Source organism: Ursus arctos, unplaced genomic scaffold (genome assembly GCF_023065955.2).
Source record: "Ursus arctos isolate Adak ecotype North America unplaced genomic scaffold, UrsArc2.0 scaffold_6, whole genome shotgun sequence".
Taxonomy (NCBI): domain Eukaryota; kingdom Metazoa; phylum Chordata; class Mammalia; order Carnivora; family Ursidae; genus Ursus; species Ursus arctos.
In genome coordinates this window covers 14,332,456-14,351,321 of record NW_026623078.1, presented here as the reverse complement: position 1 = coordinate 14,351,321, position 18,866 = coordinate 14,332,456, and the positions used below count along the sequence as shown (strand labels likewise).

Genomic DNA, 18,866 nt, shown 5'->3' with positions numbered 1-18,866 from the left:
AACTGAGCCACCCAGGCGCCCCAAGGAATTGATTTTTAAAATGCTTTATAAGTTAATAGATTTAATTAGTAATGAGTTTAAAAGTACCTTATAAAAACATATTATTTACAAGAACAGTCAAGGGGAGCCAAGATCAGCCAAAAGACAATGTAAACAAGAAATAGATATCACTGCAATTCGCTGAAATTTAGGGGTTGTTTTCTACACACCATAAACTAACCTTGTGGGTTAACTAAAATTTTACAAAATTTGATAAGAAAAAAAGGTTAAATTTTAAATATTATATTTCTTTGTATAATAGTAAATATTTACTTTTTGGCCATTTTTTCCAAGTTCTTTATATGATAAGTGATTTTTTAATATATCCTAGACATTTTGGATATAATATTGTGAGACTCTGAGTCCCATTTAATATTCTTATTAGCAGGCAGTCCGCTCTGTTGATGTATAGCATAAGTTGTGTGTGGGTCTATACATTCAACTCCTGACACCACCCAGGCAGAAATGGGGCATTGACTCACTGCAGACAACTGGATAGAAGTTCACCTCCTTCTTCTGCCCACTGATACCTTCCCACAAAAATAAGTCAGGCATTTACAGCACCTTACTACCTCTATGGAGAGTAATACCCTGGTGTGACCCTCTGCTTCCATAGGGAGGGGAAGGATGGATGGGCCTGAGTCACATCCTTTGCTGTTGTGGGGTAAGGACAGAAGCTCAGCTACACAGTGGGCCCCACAGAAAGGAGGGGGAGTCTGAAGAGTACCAACGAGTCCCAATTCCACCACCTCATTCTGCCTTGTTGGTGTTGGATAGGAGGAGAAGCTCAGGTCACTCACTGGGCTTCACTGATGACTAGGGCACAGAGAAAGTAGAATGTCAATGACTCCATATTGTCCTACCTCATTACACCTCATGATGCTGGGTAGGGGTGGACTCTCAGCCCCCACCAGAACTCACTGACACCAGTGATGGGAGATAGTGGAGTGCTGACTAGCCCCAGTTCGCAGTGCTTTCTCCTATTTGCAAATGGCATCACTATCTATGGATAAAATTCCAAAAATCTACTACTACTACTACTACTACTACTACTACTACTAATAATAATAATAATAATAATAATAAATTCCAGAACTAAAATGTGAGTTGAATAAGGTCTTCAATATAAGACAAATCACCACACAAAATAGATCACATTTCTATATATTAGCAATGAACATGTGGAAATTGAAATTTAGACCATAATACCACTTAAAATCACTCTAGAGATTATTTAGATACAAACTTAACAAAACATGTCCAGAATCTGTATGCTGAAAATTAAAAAATGCTGAGGAAAGAAATCAAAGAATACGTAAACAAATGAAGAGACATACCCATACTACATTCATGGATTGCAGTCCCAACATAGTAAAAGTATCAATTCTCGCCAAATTAATCTCTAGGTTTGATACAGTTCCCATCAAAATCTCAGCAAGTTTTATTGTAGATATGGATAAGCTTTTCTAAAATTTATATAGAAAAGGACAAGCCTTAAAACAGCTAAAAGAGTTTTAAAAATACTCAAATCAGAGGAATCAGTGTACCTGATATTAAGGCCTAGTAAATAGCTCTCAAGATACTGTGGTATTGGCAGGACAGACACAAAAATGGAACAGAATAGAGAATCCAGAAATAATCCCACATCAATATGCTCAACTACTTTATGATAAAGGTATAAAAACAATTCAGTGGAGGCAGGCTAGGCTTTTCAAAAATTGGTGTTGGAGTAATTAGACATTCATAGGTAAAAGTAAATTAACTTCAACCTACATCTCACACTTTATCTAAAATCTCAAAATAATTCATAGAATTAAATGTGAATGTGAAACTATAAAACTTTTAGAAAAAATAAGAAATAAAGTTTGTGATCTAGGATTAGGCAAAGTTCTTCAACTTAACCCCAAAACTACAATCCATAAAAAAGAAAAATGAATAAACTGAATCTCATCAAGACTAAAAATTCATTCTGCAAATGACCTTAGTAAGAGGGTGGAATGACAAGCTACAAACTAAGAGAAAATATTTGCAAACAATATACCCAACAAAGGACTAGTATCTACAATATCTAAGAAAACTCTTAAATTTTAACACTAAAAAAATCCATTACAAAAGAGGCAAAGAACATTAAGACAATTTCACCAAAGCACATAAAAATATGTTCATCATTATTTTCATAAAAATACAGATTGAAATAAAAATGATAAATCACTACACACCCATCAGAATGGCAAAAAGAAAAAAAGCAGCAAAACACCAAATACAGACAAGGATGCTGAGAAAATTGATCACACCTATATTGCTGGTGTGAATACAGAATGGTATTCACACTGTGGAAAAGTCCAGCAATTTCTTATGAAACTAAACATACAATTCCATAAGACCCAATCAATTGCATTCTTGGGCACTGATCACAGAGAAATGAAAACTTATGTTCACATAAAAATCTGTACACATATGTACATGGCAGTTTCATTCATCATAACCCAAAACTGGAAACAATCCAGATGTTCTTCAATGGGTGAATGGTTAAACAAACTGAGGGAAATCCATTCCATGGAATACTAGTCAAGAATAAAAAGAAACAAACTGCTGACACATACAACTTGAATCAATCACTAGGAAATACAGAGTAAAAAAGCCAATCCCAACTGAGTGTATAATGTATGACTTCATTGATGTAACACTGAAATGAGAATTGAAATGAGGACTTCTAGGTATGTAGTACAGATTAGTGGTTGCTAGGGGTTAAGAATTGGGAATTTGAGGAAGAAATAGAGGAAGAGAAGTAGATGTGGCTACAAAAAGGAGACATGACAAATCATTGTAGCAATGGTAATCTTCTCTGTCTTGACTGTGTAAATATCAATATTCTGATAATGATGTTGTACTATACCTTTGCAAGATGTTACCATTGGGGGGAACTGGGTAAAAGATATAGAGAATCTCTCTGAGTTATTTTGTATAACTGCATGCCATTCTATAATTACCTGAAAATAAAAAGGTTAACCACAATGACATATCACCTTACACCAGTCAGAATGGCTAAAATCAAAATGACAAGAAATAACAAGTGTCAGAGAGGATGTGGAGAAAAGAGAACCCTTGTGCACTGTTGGCAGGGATGTAAATTTGTGTAGCCACTGTGGAAAATAGTAAGGAGGCTTATCAAAAAATTAAAAATAGAAATACCATATGATCCAGTAATTCCCCTTTTGGGTATTTACCCAGAGAAAATGAAAATACTAATTCTAAAAGATATATGCATGCCTATGTTTATTATAGCATTATTTACAATAGCCAAGATATAGAAGCAACCTAAGTACACACCAACAGACAAATGGATAAGGAAGATGCGGTATGGTATGTGTAAACACACGCACACACACACACGCACACACACACACGAATATTACACTGCCATAAAAAAGGATGAGATTGTGCCATTTGAGACAACATGGATAGACCTAGAGGGTATTATGCTAACTGAAATAAGTCAGACTGAGAAAAACAAATAAAATATGATTTCACTCATAAGTGAAATTAAAAAAATGAGTAAACAAACAGAAAGCAAAATCAGACCTATATGTACAGAGAACAAACTGGTGGTTTCCAGAGGGAGGGGAGAAGGGGTTTAGGCAAAATGGGTGAAGAGAAGAAGGAGGTAGGGGCGCCTGGGTGGCACAGCGGTTAAGCGTCTGCCTTCGGCTCAGGGCGTGATCCCGGCGTTATGGGATTGAGCCCCACATCAGGCTCCTCCGCTATGAGCCTGCTTCTTCCCCTCCCACTCCCCCTGCTTCTGTTCCCTCTCTCACTGGCTGTCTCCATCTCTGTCGAATAAATAAAAATTAAAAAAAAATAAAAAAAAGAGAAGAAGGAGGTACAGGTTTCCAGTTATGAAATGAATACATCACAGGAATAAAGGGCACAGCATAAGGTATACAGTCAATAATATTATAATAGCAATGTAATGGGACAGATGGTAGCTACACTTCTGGTGAACATAGCATAATGCTTAAACTTGTCAAATCACTATGTTGTTACACCTGAAATTAATGTAACATTTTGTGTCAACTATATTCAAAAAGTTTAATTAAAAATATAGCTTATAGTTAAATTTTTTACTTTTTAGTTCTGAATAATAAAAATTTATTTGGGGTCATTTTGAATTGCTTTTTTAATATCCATTGATTATTTTGTCTATTAAATACACTTAAAATCTACTTCAGGCCTTATTCTGTCACTTATTTATCTGTCTGCCTATTATTGTGACATTCACTAAACTATGTTTTAGAATTGTCATCTTTAATGCATTTTCATGTGAGTCTTCCTTGCTAATCTTTTCCTAAATGCTAGTCTATTATATACTTTTAACTGTTCCAGGTTAGTAACATTATAATTTTAACAGATTTATTGAGAAATAATTTACGTACATAAAGTTCACCTGTTTAAATGGATTCAGTGGTTTGTAATATATCTATATTTGTGCAACCATCATCATAACTCAAAATCAGTACAATTTCATCATCCCCAAAAGAAACTTTGTACTTATTCACTGTCACTGCCAACCATCACCCCCTACTCTCTCCTAGACTTAGGCAACCACTAATCTACTTTCTCATTTTGAAATATTTGCCTATTGTGCAGATTTCACACAAATGGAATCATATAACATGTGGTCTTTAGTGACTAGCTTAATCAGCAAGGGATAGAAAAAGGAAGTCAGCTGTCTCAGGACTTACTTTAAGTCAATTATCCTACCCTGTATTTCAGATTTTATACTCTAAGCCTATGATAACTCGATCAAAATTAGGTATATCTGTGTTATTATCTCCTCCTTTCCCCAACTCTTTTATTTCCTCACTTGTGATGCTCCACTTGATTTTGGAGTAAACAATAATCTTTCTGTAAGAAACATTACAGCAAATTATCTCCATTGTAGTCTGAGATCTTATGTAAAATGAATCTCACTGCAGATTGTTTTTGCCTAACCAAATGGACAGACCTGGTGCACTTTGGTTCATCAAAATTCTAACATCCCTTTACTGCCAATGCACCACAGACAGACAGCTAGGACCTGAACTAAATATGCCGACACACAAAACCTTCACCTCTCTCACCAAAAAAACCCAAAAACAAACAAACAAAACAAAAACACCCAAAGCACAATGCTGTTGGAGTACAACCACCGAAAAATGGATTACACAGCTAGCTGAGATCATTGGTAAAAAATTTGTTAAGGAATAAAATAGATTAACCTAATCTGAAACAGGCACAGGACCTATAACTTAAACTTTCTTGCCTAGAACCTCCTGTTTCAGTATGGATTTCAGACAAGGCCAGTCTAGTAAGTCAGATGTGCATGTGCTTTTTATTGTTGGTGCTAATTATTACCTATATTATAAATATTATATACATATTTTTGCTGCCACTCTAAGATCTTTTATACCTTATATTTCCTATATAAGAAAACCAGATTCAAGTTATTGTATATTGATTTAATTTCTACTCACTCTATAAATTATATTTCTTTTATTTTTTTAATTGATACTCCTTGCATTTTAACAGACATTCTGTCACCTGTAAGCAATAATTCTGTCTTCTCCTTTCCAAAATTATAATTGTTTTAGGAAACATAAGGCTTTCCAAAGAATGACTATATTCATAATGAGGAAATCCTTATTATATATCAAACTTGAATGAATTTCATTATTAAGTGGTTGTTTTGAGTTAATTTATTTTAAAATATTTTTTCTGTTCCAAATTTTCTAAGAACTTTTAATAATAGTATTATTGGACTGTTAACAATTTTTCTACTTCAACCTTCTGAGGTGATGTATTTTATTAACAGATTTTCTAATACTGAACTACCCTTCAATTTCTTGGTATGAACTCTACTTAGTTGTTTTGTATTATTCCTTTATTATACTTCTTTTTTTTCATATTTATTTATTTGTTTGTTTATTTATTTATTTATTTTTAAAAGTCCCATGATTCATTACTTGCGTATAACACCCAGTGCACCATGCAATACGTGCCCTCCTTACTACCCATCAGCAGCCTATCCCATTCCCCCACCACCCTCCCCTCTGAAGCCCTCAGTTTGTTTCCTAGAGTCCGTAGTCTCTCATGGTTCATTCCCCCTTCTGTTTACCCCCCCCACTTTCTTCTTCCCTTTCTTCTCCTACCAATCTTCCTACTTTTTTATCATACTTCTTGATTCATTTTGTACACATTTAACTTAGGATATCTGGGCATGCATTTATCAGTAAGCCTAATCTACAACTGTTCTTCTGGGCAATACAAACACAATACAAACACATGTGGGACACATGACATTGTACACCTGTGAAAATCCTCAGGATTGTCAATTTTATTAGAATATTTGGAGGAAAGGGAAATGAGAAATTTAACTGTCAAATTAAAATATTGTCTTAGTCTGCTTGGACTGCTATAACAAAATACCACAAACTGGCTAGCTTATAAATAACAGAAATTCATCTCTCAGTTCAGGAGGCTGAGTAGTCCAAGATAAAGGAACTAGCATAGCCACCTGGTGAGGACTCTTTTCATGGTTTATAGCCCGCACCTTCTCACTGTATCCTCACAAGGAGAAAGGCACTAGGATTCTCTCTCTGAACCACTTTTATAAGAGCATTCCTCAAGGCTCCACCTCCCACGGGCCCCAACTACTAAGATTTCAATGTACTAATTTAGGGGGGCCACAAACATTCAGACCATAGCAAATACTTCTAAACAAATGTGGAAAAATTATCAAATAAAAATAGTTGCTTGAATTTTCATTATAAAACATGAATATGCAAACAAAAAGATAACTCCTTTAGAATTGGTCCTCTGAGGTCTGTAGGCATTCTTATTCATACTGGAAACATAATACAGAACAATGTAAGCACTAAATCATAGTTCTATATTTTGTACATTTTCAAGTTTCGGTATCATTAAGTCCTTTTAGAAGTTTCCAATTCCATAGTCTGGAACATTTTATATGGCACTGAAAATGCCTGCTTCGTGGACACTGATAAATCCAAATAGAAACAGAGGTTTGGGAAAGAGATTAGCCTTCTAAAAATGTTTAATATTATTGATTACTGTTATTTTCTACTTTTTTTAAATCAATATTGGGTCAAATTTATCTTCTTGGGTCATTCATAATTTCTTAGGCTAAATTTCTTCAGTCAATTTGTCTTAAATATCAACCAGTTCATGCAGAGCTTTAGATTTATTTATCCAAAACTGTATATAATAGCCTCAAAACTTTTATCTGATGTTTTTGTATTATATTCACTATATCTTATTTCAGCATTTATTTTCTTCTTTTATTGGACTTTTCAGTGTTGGTTTACAGTGTGAGAGTTTGTACTTTTTTCCCTTAGGAATCCATTCATATAAGTGACATCAATTCTGTTTTTCTATTTTCAGTCTTTGATTTCCGTTTTTGTCTTCATTATTTTCTTTCTCCCATTTTCCCCAAATTTTTCTTTATTTTTTACATAACTTGTTTTTCCAACTTTATTGAGTTATAATTGACATAAAATAATTTATAAATTTAAGGTATACAACTTATTGATTTGAAAATTGTATATATTGCTACATAATTACCAAAATAAGGTTGGTTAACACATCCTTCACACCACATAATTACATTCTTTGGGGGCGCCTGGGCGGTTCCATCATTAAGTGTATGCCTTCAGCTCAGGGCGTGATCCCAGGGTCCTGGGATCAAGCCCTGCATCAGGCTCCCTGCTCTGCTGGGAGCCTGCTTCTTCCTCTCCCACTCCCCCTGCTTGTGTTCCCCTCTCGCTGGCTCTCTCTCTCTCTCTGTCAAATAAATAAATACAATCTTTTTTTAAAAATTACATTTGTTGTTGTTGTTGTTGCTGTTGTCATTATGGTGAGAACATTTAAAATCTAGTCTCATAGAAAATTTCAATTATTAATATAGTATTATTAACTAATGTTACCATGCTATACATTAGATCCCCAGAACTTTCTCCTCTTATAACTGGAAGCTTGTACCTTTTGATCACATCTCCTCTTTTCCCCCACTGCCCAGCCCCCAGCGACCACCAATCTATTGTTTCTATGAGTTCAGCTTTTTAATATTCCACATATAAGATCATACAGTATTCGTCTTTGTCTTTTTTTGCTCAGCATAATGTCCTCAAACTTCACTCATATTGTCACAAATGGCAGGATTTTCTTCTTCTTTAGAGCAGAATAATGTTCATTCTATATATAGACCACAATTCTTTACCTATTAATCTGCTGATGGACACACAGGTGGTTTCCATGTATTGGCTACTGTGAACAATGCTGCAATGAAGATGCAAGTGCATCTATGTTTATGAGATAGTGAATTCATTTCCTTTGAATATATGCACAGAAGTGGGATTGCTGGATCATATGGTAGTTCTATTTTCATTTTGTGAGGAACTTCTATACTGCTTTCCACAGTACCTGTACCAATTTACATTCTCACAACAGTGCATAAAGGTTCCCTATCCATCCCTTCCTGCATTTGTTATCTCTTGCCTTTTTGATGATAGCTATTCTAACAGTGTAGGGTAATACCCAATGTGGTTTTGATTTGCATTTCCCTGATGATTACTGATGTTGAGCACCTTTTCATGTACCTGTTGGACATCTGGATGACTTCTTTGGAAAAACATCTTTTCAGATCCTCTGCCCATTTTTTAACTGTATTGTATAGGGTTTTTGTTTTTTTGGTTTTTGTTTTTGCTATTAAGTTGTACAAGTTTCTTATATATTTTGGACATTAACCACTTATCAGATATGTGATTTACAAATATTTTTTCCACACTGTAGGTTATCTTTTCATTTTTTTGATAATTTCCTTTGTTGTGTAGAAGCTTTTTAGTTTGATGTAATCCTACTTGTTTATTTTTTATTTTGGATGTTTTTGCTTTTGATGTCAAATCCAAAAAATCTTTGCCAGAATGATGTTAAGAAGCTCACCACCTATGTTTTCTGTTAGAAGTTTTATAGTTTCAAGTCTTACATATTTAAGTCTTTAATCCATTTTGAGTTAATTCTTGTGTGGGGTATAACATAGTAGTGCAGTTTTATTTTTTTGCATGTGGCTGTTCACTTTTTCTAACACCATTTATTGAAGAGACTATCCTTTCCACATTGTATATTCTTGGCTCCTTTGTTGTAAATTATTTGACCATATACATGTGGCTTTATTGCTGGGCTCTCTATTCTGCTTCATTTATGTCAACACCATAATGTTTTCATTACTGTAGTTTTGTATTATAGTTTAAAATCAGGAAATGTGATGTTCACTTGGTTCTTTGTTCTCTCTCAAGATTACTTTAGCTATTCAGGTCCTTCAAGGATCCATGCAAATTTTAGGATTCTTTGTTCTATTTCCGTAAAAAATGCCATTGGAATTTTCATAGAGATTGCACTGAATCTGTAGATTGTTTTGGATAGTATGAATATTTTAACAATATTAATTCTTCCAATCCATGAACATAGAATATCTTCCCATTTATTTGTGTCTTCTTCAATTTCTTTCATCAATGTCTTGATTTTCAGTGTACAGGTCTTTCACCTCCTTGGTTAAATTAATTCCTAGGTATTTCATTCTTTTTGATGCAAATGTAAATGGGATTGTTTTCTTAACTTCTTTTTCTGAAACTTTCTTATTAGTGTATAGAAATGCAACAGAATTTTGTATATGGATTTTACATCCTGCATTTTACTGAATTTGTTTATTAATTCTAATAATTTTTTGGTGGAGTCTGTAGGGGTTTCTACATACAGTATTATGTTATCTGCAAATAGTGACAGTTTTATTTCTTCCTTTCCAATTTGGATGCCTTTTATTTATTTTCTTGACTAATTGATCTGGCCAAGACTTCCATTACTTGTTGAATAAAAGGGGTGAAAGTGGACATTTTTTTAGGGTATCTCTACTAATTTAATAAAGTATTAACTGGTATATCTTCACATTAACTGAAAATACTTTCTATATTAAGCATTATAAGCATACCTCATTTTATTGTGCTTCACTTTATTGTGTTTCACAGATACATTTTTTTTTTTACAAATTAAACCCCCACTACTGAGATATGCTCAGGAAGAAAAAAAAAGATTCCTTTCAAAATATTACTGCAATATATTACAGTAATGCACAATGTATAATACAATGTACCTGGTTACCCAAGAGCCCTGATGGAGATGTACAATAAGGTTAATGTTGTTTTCATGCTGCCTAACACAATGCCCATTCTGCAGGCCATGGATCAAAGAGTACTTTTAACTTCTAAGTGTTATTTTCAAAATACATGTCATAAGGCTATAGCTGCCATAGATAGTGATTCATCTGAAAATCTGGATAAAGTAAATTGGAAATCTGGAAAGCATTCACCATTCTAGATGCCATTAAGAACATTTGCAATTCATGGGAAGAGGTCAAAATATCAACATTAACAGGAGTTTGGAAGAAGTTGATTCTAACCCTCATGGCTGACTCTAAGGGGTTTAAGATTTCAGTGGAGGACGTAACTGCACATGGGATGGAAACTGTAAGAGAAATAGAATAAGAAGTAGAACCTGAATCTGTGACTGAATCACTGCAATCTCATGACAAAACTTTTACAGATGAGGAGCTGCTGCTCATGGATGAACAAAACAAGTGGTTTCTTGAGTTGGAATCTACTCCCGGGGAGGATACTTTGAAGATTGTTGAAATGACAACAAAGGATTTAGAATATTACATAAAATTAGTTGATTAAGCAGCAACTCTATTTGAAAGGACTGGCTTCAATTTTGAAAGAAGTTCTACTGTGGGAAAAATGCTATCTCACAGCACTGCATCCTACAAAGAAATCGGTTGTGAAAGAGTCAATTGATGTGGTAAACTTCATTGTCTTATTTTTTTTTTAATTGCCATAGCTGCCAGCCTTCAGCAACCACTATCCTGGTCAGTCAGCAGCCATCAACATTGAGGTAAGACCCTCTACTAGCAAAAAGATTACAACTTACTGAAAGCTCAGATGATGCCTGATATTTTTTAGCAATAAAGTATTTTTTAATTAAGGTATATACATTTTTCAGAAATAATGCTATCATGCACTTAAAAGACTACAGTTTGATGTAAACATAATTTTTATATGCACTGGGAAAACAAAAAATTCATTTGACTAACTTTATCATGATATTCACTTTATTGAAGTGGTATAGAGATTGAAATATCTTCAAAACACGCCTGTACTTCCTCCAAAAATATTCACAGGTACATTTTTAGATGATTTATTCAGCAACTTCCTCAAAAATATTGTATTAACTACATTAAATAGAAATTATTATGTTAGAAAAGCAAATTTCCTACCAAATACCCAAAATAATGTAATATGATTTCAAAATGCTTTGTGGTAAGTTAAGTCTCACATATAAAGAAGCATAGCAGTTTGCAAATATGCAATACACGTATTTATACAGTGTAGTTTGTAGTCTTAACAAAAGGGGAAATTATATTCACATAATGTAGGGTACTTAAACAAATATGCCTTTGTTTTTGTGCATTACCCCTCCAACATTTTTTCCTGTGTTTAAACTTCTCTCTGCTACAAAATGCTACCACATTTTTTAAAAAATTTATCATTTTTAATCAAATAATGTCCTTTTTATCCTGTAGAGTCTCCCTCTGACATGTTATCAAAAGGACTGAGAGTTAAGAGAAATGGAGACTATTTGGTTACTAGTAAATTTTAACCACTGAGATCCTCACCCTCTGTTATTAAAAGAAATGGTAATTTACCCAGTTACCCAATAAGTTTTGCCAAACTTCTCTGCAACACAGGTCTACTAGAATTTCTTCAGTAACTTTAATGTTCTTCACCTCCTAAAAACAAATAATGACTCTTTGAAGAGATTCTGAATAAGACCTTCTGAGAGAAAAATTTGTAAGAGTAATAATGAAGTAGTTTGAAACTATTTCAGAAAGTATTCTTCGCATGTTATTAGTTTGTAAATTATAAAATGGACATAAGTTAAAAATAACAGTACTTTTTTAGGTTAAAAAACCAACCAAACAATGACCTACAGCTTAACCACCTTTGGTCAGAGGTTTGGTAGACACTGAAGTTCTATTTCCCTACAGAATTAACACCACACTATATAAAGACAAATATCCAGGGTGGTGGAAGAGAAGTGGACATATGGAAGGGACACTTTTCCACTCCTAAAACAAGGACTATAAGTCGCATGCAGCAAAGATTCAATGAATGTTGGCTGACTGAAACCAAGGGAAGTAGCACAACAAGGTAAAGAAGTAAATGCTGGCTACCCCCACCCTTTTTCTTTTTAACCAGTGGTAAACATAACCTACTTGCCCTGGCCATTTCCATTACCACCAATTCCTAAAAGTGTTCTTAGATAAATATCTGCTGATTTTAAAAATAAAGAGGTGGAGAGGAGTTGAAGGAGGCAAGATTATAAGAGGATTTTTTTCATTTCCTTCTTAAAATATATGCAGGGAAAATGTAGAAATGGAAGAAAATAGGTTAATTTTACAAAACAACATACTGGAAGAGGAGTTAAGATGGTAGTGAAGAGAAAGGCCATATGCACCCCGGTGTTCATAGCAGCATTGTCCACAATAGCTAAATCGTGGAAGGAGCCAAGATGCCCTTCAACAGATGACTGGATTAAGAAGATGTGGTCCATATATACAATGGAATATTACTCAGCTATCAAAAAGAACGATTTCTCAAGGCCCCAAATCTCCAAGGAACTGTTGAAAAGGAAAAACAAAGCTGGGGGCATCACAATGTCGGATTTCGAGCTGTACTACAAAGCTGTGATCACAAAAACAGCATGGTACTGGCACAAAAACAGACACATAGACCAATGGAACAGAATAGAGAGCCCAGAAATGGACCCTCGGCTCTTTGGGCAACTAATATTTGATAAAGCAGGAAAAAACATCCGGTGGGAAAAAGACAGTCTCTTCAACAAATGGTGCTGGGAAAATTGGACAGCTACATGCAAGAGAATGAAACTTGACCACTATCTCACACCATACACAAAAATAAACTCCAAATGGATGAAAGACCTCGATGTGAGACAGGAATCCATCAAAATTCTAGAGGAGAACATAGGCAACAACCTCTACGACATCGGCCAAAGCAACCTTTCTCATGACACATCCCCAAAGGCAAGAGAAACAAAAGATAAAATGAACTTATGGGACTTCATCAAGATTAAAAGTTTCTGCACATCCAAGGAAACAGTCAGAAAAACTAAGAGGCAGCCCACGGAATGGGAGAATATATTTGCAAATGACACTACAGATAAAGGACTGGTATCCAAGATCTACAAAGAACTTCTCAAACTCAATACACGAGAAACAAATAAACAAATCAAAAAATGGGCAGAAGATATGAACAGACACTTTTCCAATGAAGACATAAAAATGGCTAACAGACACATGAAAAAATGTTCAAAATCATTAGCCATCAAGGAAATTCAAATCAAAACCACACTGAGATACCACCTTACGCCAGTTAGAATGGCAAAAATAGACAAGGCAAGAAACAACAATTGTTGGAGAGGATGTGGAGAAAGGGGATCCCTCCTACATTGTTGGTGGGAATGCAAGTTGGTACAGCCACTCTGGAAAACCGTGTGGAGGTCCCTCAAAAAGTTAAAAATTGAGCTACCCTATGACCCAGCCATTGCACTACTGGGTATTTACCCCAAAGATACAGACGTAGTGAAGAGAAGGGCCATATGCACCCCAATGTTCATAGCAGCAATGTCCACAATAGCTAAATTGTGGAAGGAGCCGAGATGCCCTTCAACAGATGACTGGATTAAGAAGTTGTGGTCCATATATACGATGGAATATTACTCAGCTATCAGAAAGAACGAGTTCTCAACATTTGCTACAACATGGACGGCACTGGAGGAGATAATGCTAAGTGAAATAAGTCAAGCAGAGAAAGACAACTATCATATGATTTCTCTCATCTATGGAACATAAGAACTAGGATGATCGGTAGGGGAAGAAAGGGATAAAGAAAGGGGGGGAAATCAGAAGGGGGAATGAAACATGAGAGACTATGGACTATGAGAAACAAACTGAGGACTTCAGAGGGGAGGGGGGTGGGGGAATGGGATAGACCGGTGATGGGTAGTAAGGAGGGCACGTATTGCATGGTGCACTGGGTGTTATACGCAACTAATGAGTCATCGAGCCTTACATCGGAAACCGGGGATGTACTGTATGGTGACTAACATAATATAATAAAAAATCATTAAAAAAAAAAAAAAGAACGATTTCTCAACATTTGCTGCAACATGGACGGCACTGGAGGAGATAATGCCAAGTGAAATAAGTTAAGCAAAGAAAGACAATTATCATATGGATTCTCTCATCTATGGAACATAAGAACTAGGAAGATCGGTAGGGGAAGAAAGGGATAAAGAAAGGGGGGGTAATGCGAAGGGGGAATGAAGCATGAGAGACTATCGACTCTGAGAAACAAACTGAGGGCTTCAGAGGGGGGCGGGTGGGGGAATGGGATAGGCTGGTGATGAGTGGTGGGGAGGGCACTTATTTCATGGTGCACTGGGTGTTATACGCAACTAATGAATCATCGAACTTTATATCAAAAACCAGGGATGTACTGTATGGTGACTAACATAATATAATAAAAAATATTTTTTATATAAATAAATAGTAAAAAAAATAAAATAATAAAATAAAAAGTTCTAATGACTATTGATAATTCACTGTTGAATGTACACTGCTTTGTCATTCTTTTTTTTTTTTTTAAGATTTTATTTTTAAGTAATCTCTGTATCCAATGTGGGGCTCAAACTCACAACCCCAAGACCAAGAGTCACACGCTCTACCAACAGGGTAAGCCAGGTGCCCCCTGCTTTGCCATTTATAAACAACTTCACATAATTGTCACAATAACTATACGAAGTATTCATCTCATTTATAGAATATGAACAGAAACTCAGAGAGGTTAAGTGATTTGCTCAGGATCAAAAAGTCAACAACTGACAGGGTCTGAATTCAAATTTGTGTTGCTGGCTAAGATTCTAGTATTCTCTTCATTATGTCACAGCAATGATATCTCATTTACTTAGATTCTATTTAGATAAACTAGGAAAATGAGAATTTGGAGGGAAAAAGACAGGACTTTCAACTAGAATCAGAAAGCAAAATGTTGTCCCAAACTTTTAGGATTTAAAATCATCTTGCTAGTTCTTGGTGGACTAAAGGGCAGGCATTCCATCTTAGTCATCCTTGTATTTACTATAGAAAGTACTAAGTACAGCACTTTATACATAGTAGATCCACCAAAAATATTTATAAAATTGAATTAGCTGCATGTGTTAGCTTGTGCACATGAACTTGTCCTATTACTGTTGTACTAGAGCATGGTCTAACAAGGCTGCCTGAGAGTCATCTGACTCCCTGCAGAAGCATAATGCTATTTAACATAGTATTTACTATGGATTAGGGCCCAGACTATAAAATTAGCCATCAACTGATAGAAAATAAACTGCAAAAGATTTGAATCTGGTCAAAATATAACCGAATTACATCCAAGAGAGAAGACAACATCACAGGTATGTTTTTACTATCTTAGGGCATTAGCCGCATTTTTAATTTAATTTATCAATTTCACCCATCATTCTTTTTGTTTTCACTGATTATAGGAATATATTTTTCAGTTTCATGTAACTTCCTTTGAATGAGTTTTCTCACCTTGCTCATTTTCTCATTCATTATTGAAACATATTTTTAGTATATATTGGTAAGAAAACTTTGTTTTTAACACTTTGACAATTATGTATTGATACTTTTTAGTGAAAGAGTTTATCCTCTTGTTTGATGCTTTTTAGTTTTTTATCCTTTTCGTGGTATGCACACTTTAGTACTCCTATCTTTTGTTGAAGAATTTTATCTTATGTTTGTTTTACACAGTAGCCAAAAATGAACTTATTGGGAAGATGTAGGTTATCTCACTGAACTGATGGGGAACTTGAGAAAGAAGCATAAACAAAATAGCAGCAGAAAACACAGCTGAGAACTTGCTGCCAAGACAGTCTCCTTAATATGCCACTGTTGGCACTATTGCTAGTACTTCATGGAATGTCACTGCCAGCAGACACTGCTGCTATACCCACAAGTAGCATGTTAGAATGCTGCCACATGCCACAGCATATAAATCCCAAATTCCCCCAATTTCTATGCATCACTCATGCTAGCATTCTAGGCAGAGCATGCATTTGGACAAGCTTACATCCAAAAAGAAAAAGAAAGAAGAAAGAAAGAAAGAAGGAAGGAAGGAAGGAAGGAAGAAAGAAAGAAAGAAAGAAAGAAAGAAAGAGAGAAAGAAAAGAAAAGAAAATACACATCTACTTAAAATTTAAAGAATATTTGTGTTCAATATTTTATTTTTTTTATTTTAATGTTTTTTTATTATATTATGTTAGTCACCATACTGTACATCCCTGGTTTCGATGTAAAGTTCGATGATTCATTAGTTGTGTATAACACCCAGTGCACCATGCAATATGTGCCCTCCTTACTACCCATCACCAGTCTATCCCATTCCCCCACCCCCCTCCCCTCTGAAGCCCTCAGTTTGTTTCTCATAGTCCATAGTCTCTCATGCTTCATTCCCCCTTCTGATTACCCCCCCTTTCTTTATCTCTTTCTTCCCCTACCGATCTTCCTAGTTCTTATGTTCCATAGATGAGAGAAATTATATGATAATTGTCTTTCTCTGCTTGACTTATTTCACTTAGCATTATCTCTAATTTCGGATAGTCATACTTAAAGATGAATTTCTTATAAATTTCCTGTAATTATTAACTAAATTTTAGGGTTTTACACGAATACAGTGGAATCAAACCTTGACTATCTACTTATGTAAGACTCTTACCTGGGCCAAGCCCATCATGGCCTATGACAATCTTATACAAATTCCCAAGGTGCACAGCTTCTAGGGAGAAGGTGGCTGTCTGTAACAAATCAAAAGGGTATAGTTAGATCTGGACTATGAGTCTGATTTTTAATAAGATTATATATTAAGATACACTAAAAATTGATTAGGAAAAGAATTAGGGTCATTCAATAAATCTAAATTAAGAATGTAAAGGTAAAACAATGTTAATTGGTAGAACATAATAAGATTTCTAATATACTCCACTCATTTTTGTTGGCCATGTCATTTTGAAAACATAAATTTGGGGACTTTACAAATGTATGTTTTAAATAATAATAATAACATAAATGTAATAATTACAAAATATACTAAATTTTTTTCATTCCTTTAAATACAACCAACTCTTACCTGCCTTAGAATGAAATTTTTAAAGCAATGTTTATGGGCCATTGTCAAATACAATGTTTCTAAAGTAATTTTAGGATATTGATGCGAAAATAATTGGAAATTTAGAACATGTATCTGAAGTCCCAATGTGCTGCTACAATAAAAATTATTCATGTTTGTGCTCCAAAGGTTTATGTATTCAGAATATGGGCAAAAGTAAGGAGCACAAAGTTCTTTTGATAAAATCTAAGATAATGATATAGGTTAAAATGTAAGAAAAATATATGATGTAGCATATCAGTTGAAAAATCATCCAGAAACAAAAATAATATTTTCATTTATGTAGTGACTTAAACTTTTTGAAATATTTTCAGATACATTTTGTTTTATTCTTAGAAGTCACTCAGTGAGAAAAAAATTCATTCCACAAAAAGAAGAGTGAGGCACAGAACAAGGATTAGAGATCAGTTCCTCTGATATATCATAATACTACTTTCCTTTGCAACCACTCTGCCTCTACATAAGTGGACTATAAAGAATATAAATAACAGATAAAGCCATTTACATTCATTTACAAAGAAAAATGTTGTCTGTGTACAGATTAATGGGTAACATTGTCCTCTCTTTATCTATGAAACACATCTGCTAGAAAAGGAGGACTTTCTGTGCAAAAAAAATAATAGCAGAGAAAATTATGAGTTATGATATTTATGATCATTGATATAGAGAATTCTAAGAAAAAGAAAGGACACATGTAATTAAAATATCCTGACATACTCATTTAAAAATTATTTGGGTCATCAAAAAGAATTGAAATAATTAAAATATATTGAGCCTTTTATGCTTTACTCAGTTAAATATAATTAATACAGGTAATAGTAAAAATAATGTTACATATTCAGTTTCCACATTTGACAATGAAAGTTGTTATATACAGTAAATGTCATTTAACAACATAAAGGTAGATTTAAAATCAGACAATAGAAAATGACTTCAGTAAGACAGTGGACCAGGCAAAACCAAGCCCTCACTCCCCAGGGGAGATACCATTTTAACAATAATATATGGGGCTAGAATACATCTGTGCAAATTCTGGACACTAGATGAGAAGCTGCAGTACCTACTCCAATGCATAATAAAAAAGGAATTCCATCAAAAGAGGTAGGGAAGTTTATGACCTTTTGCATGCCCTACTTGGCATAGTGTGCTGTAATTGAGAAGAAACTTTCCATATCCTGGATCCTCTTTTGGGGCAAAAACAAAAGAGTACACAATGTATACAAAATTCTGGCTTTTCTGGGGGCTGCCCAAAGAACTGATTTCTCTCTCACTTAACTCAAGTACTAATGGCAGCAGAGTTTGGAAGACAACAAAAACAGAGAAGAGGACTGTGGCAAGTCAGAGCTACAGAGATTGTGAAGTATATAGCAGGCAGACATGGGGTGGAGTGCAAGAGAATATGAGCACAGGAGAAGA

General features: G+C 34.6%; 1 protein-coding gene across 1 annotated transcript in view; it reads right to left on the bottom strand.

Moving 5' to 3' along the window:
* RP1 (RP1 axonemal microtubule associated) overlaps positions 1-18,866 on the bottom strand; it is a 345,533-nt gene that overhangs the window by 202,946 nt on the left and 123,721 nt on the right. Inside the window, exon 8 of the mRNA XM_044390380.3 lies at positions 17,001-17,079. Within this exon, the coding sequence (XP_044246315.3) occupies positions 17,001-17,079 (79 nt within the window). The remainder of the gene's footprint in view (positions 1-17,000; positions 17,080-18,866) is intronic.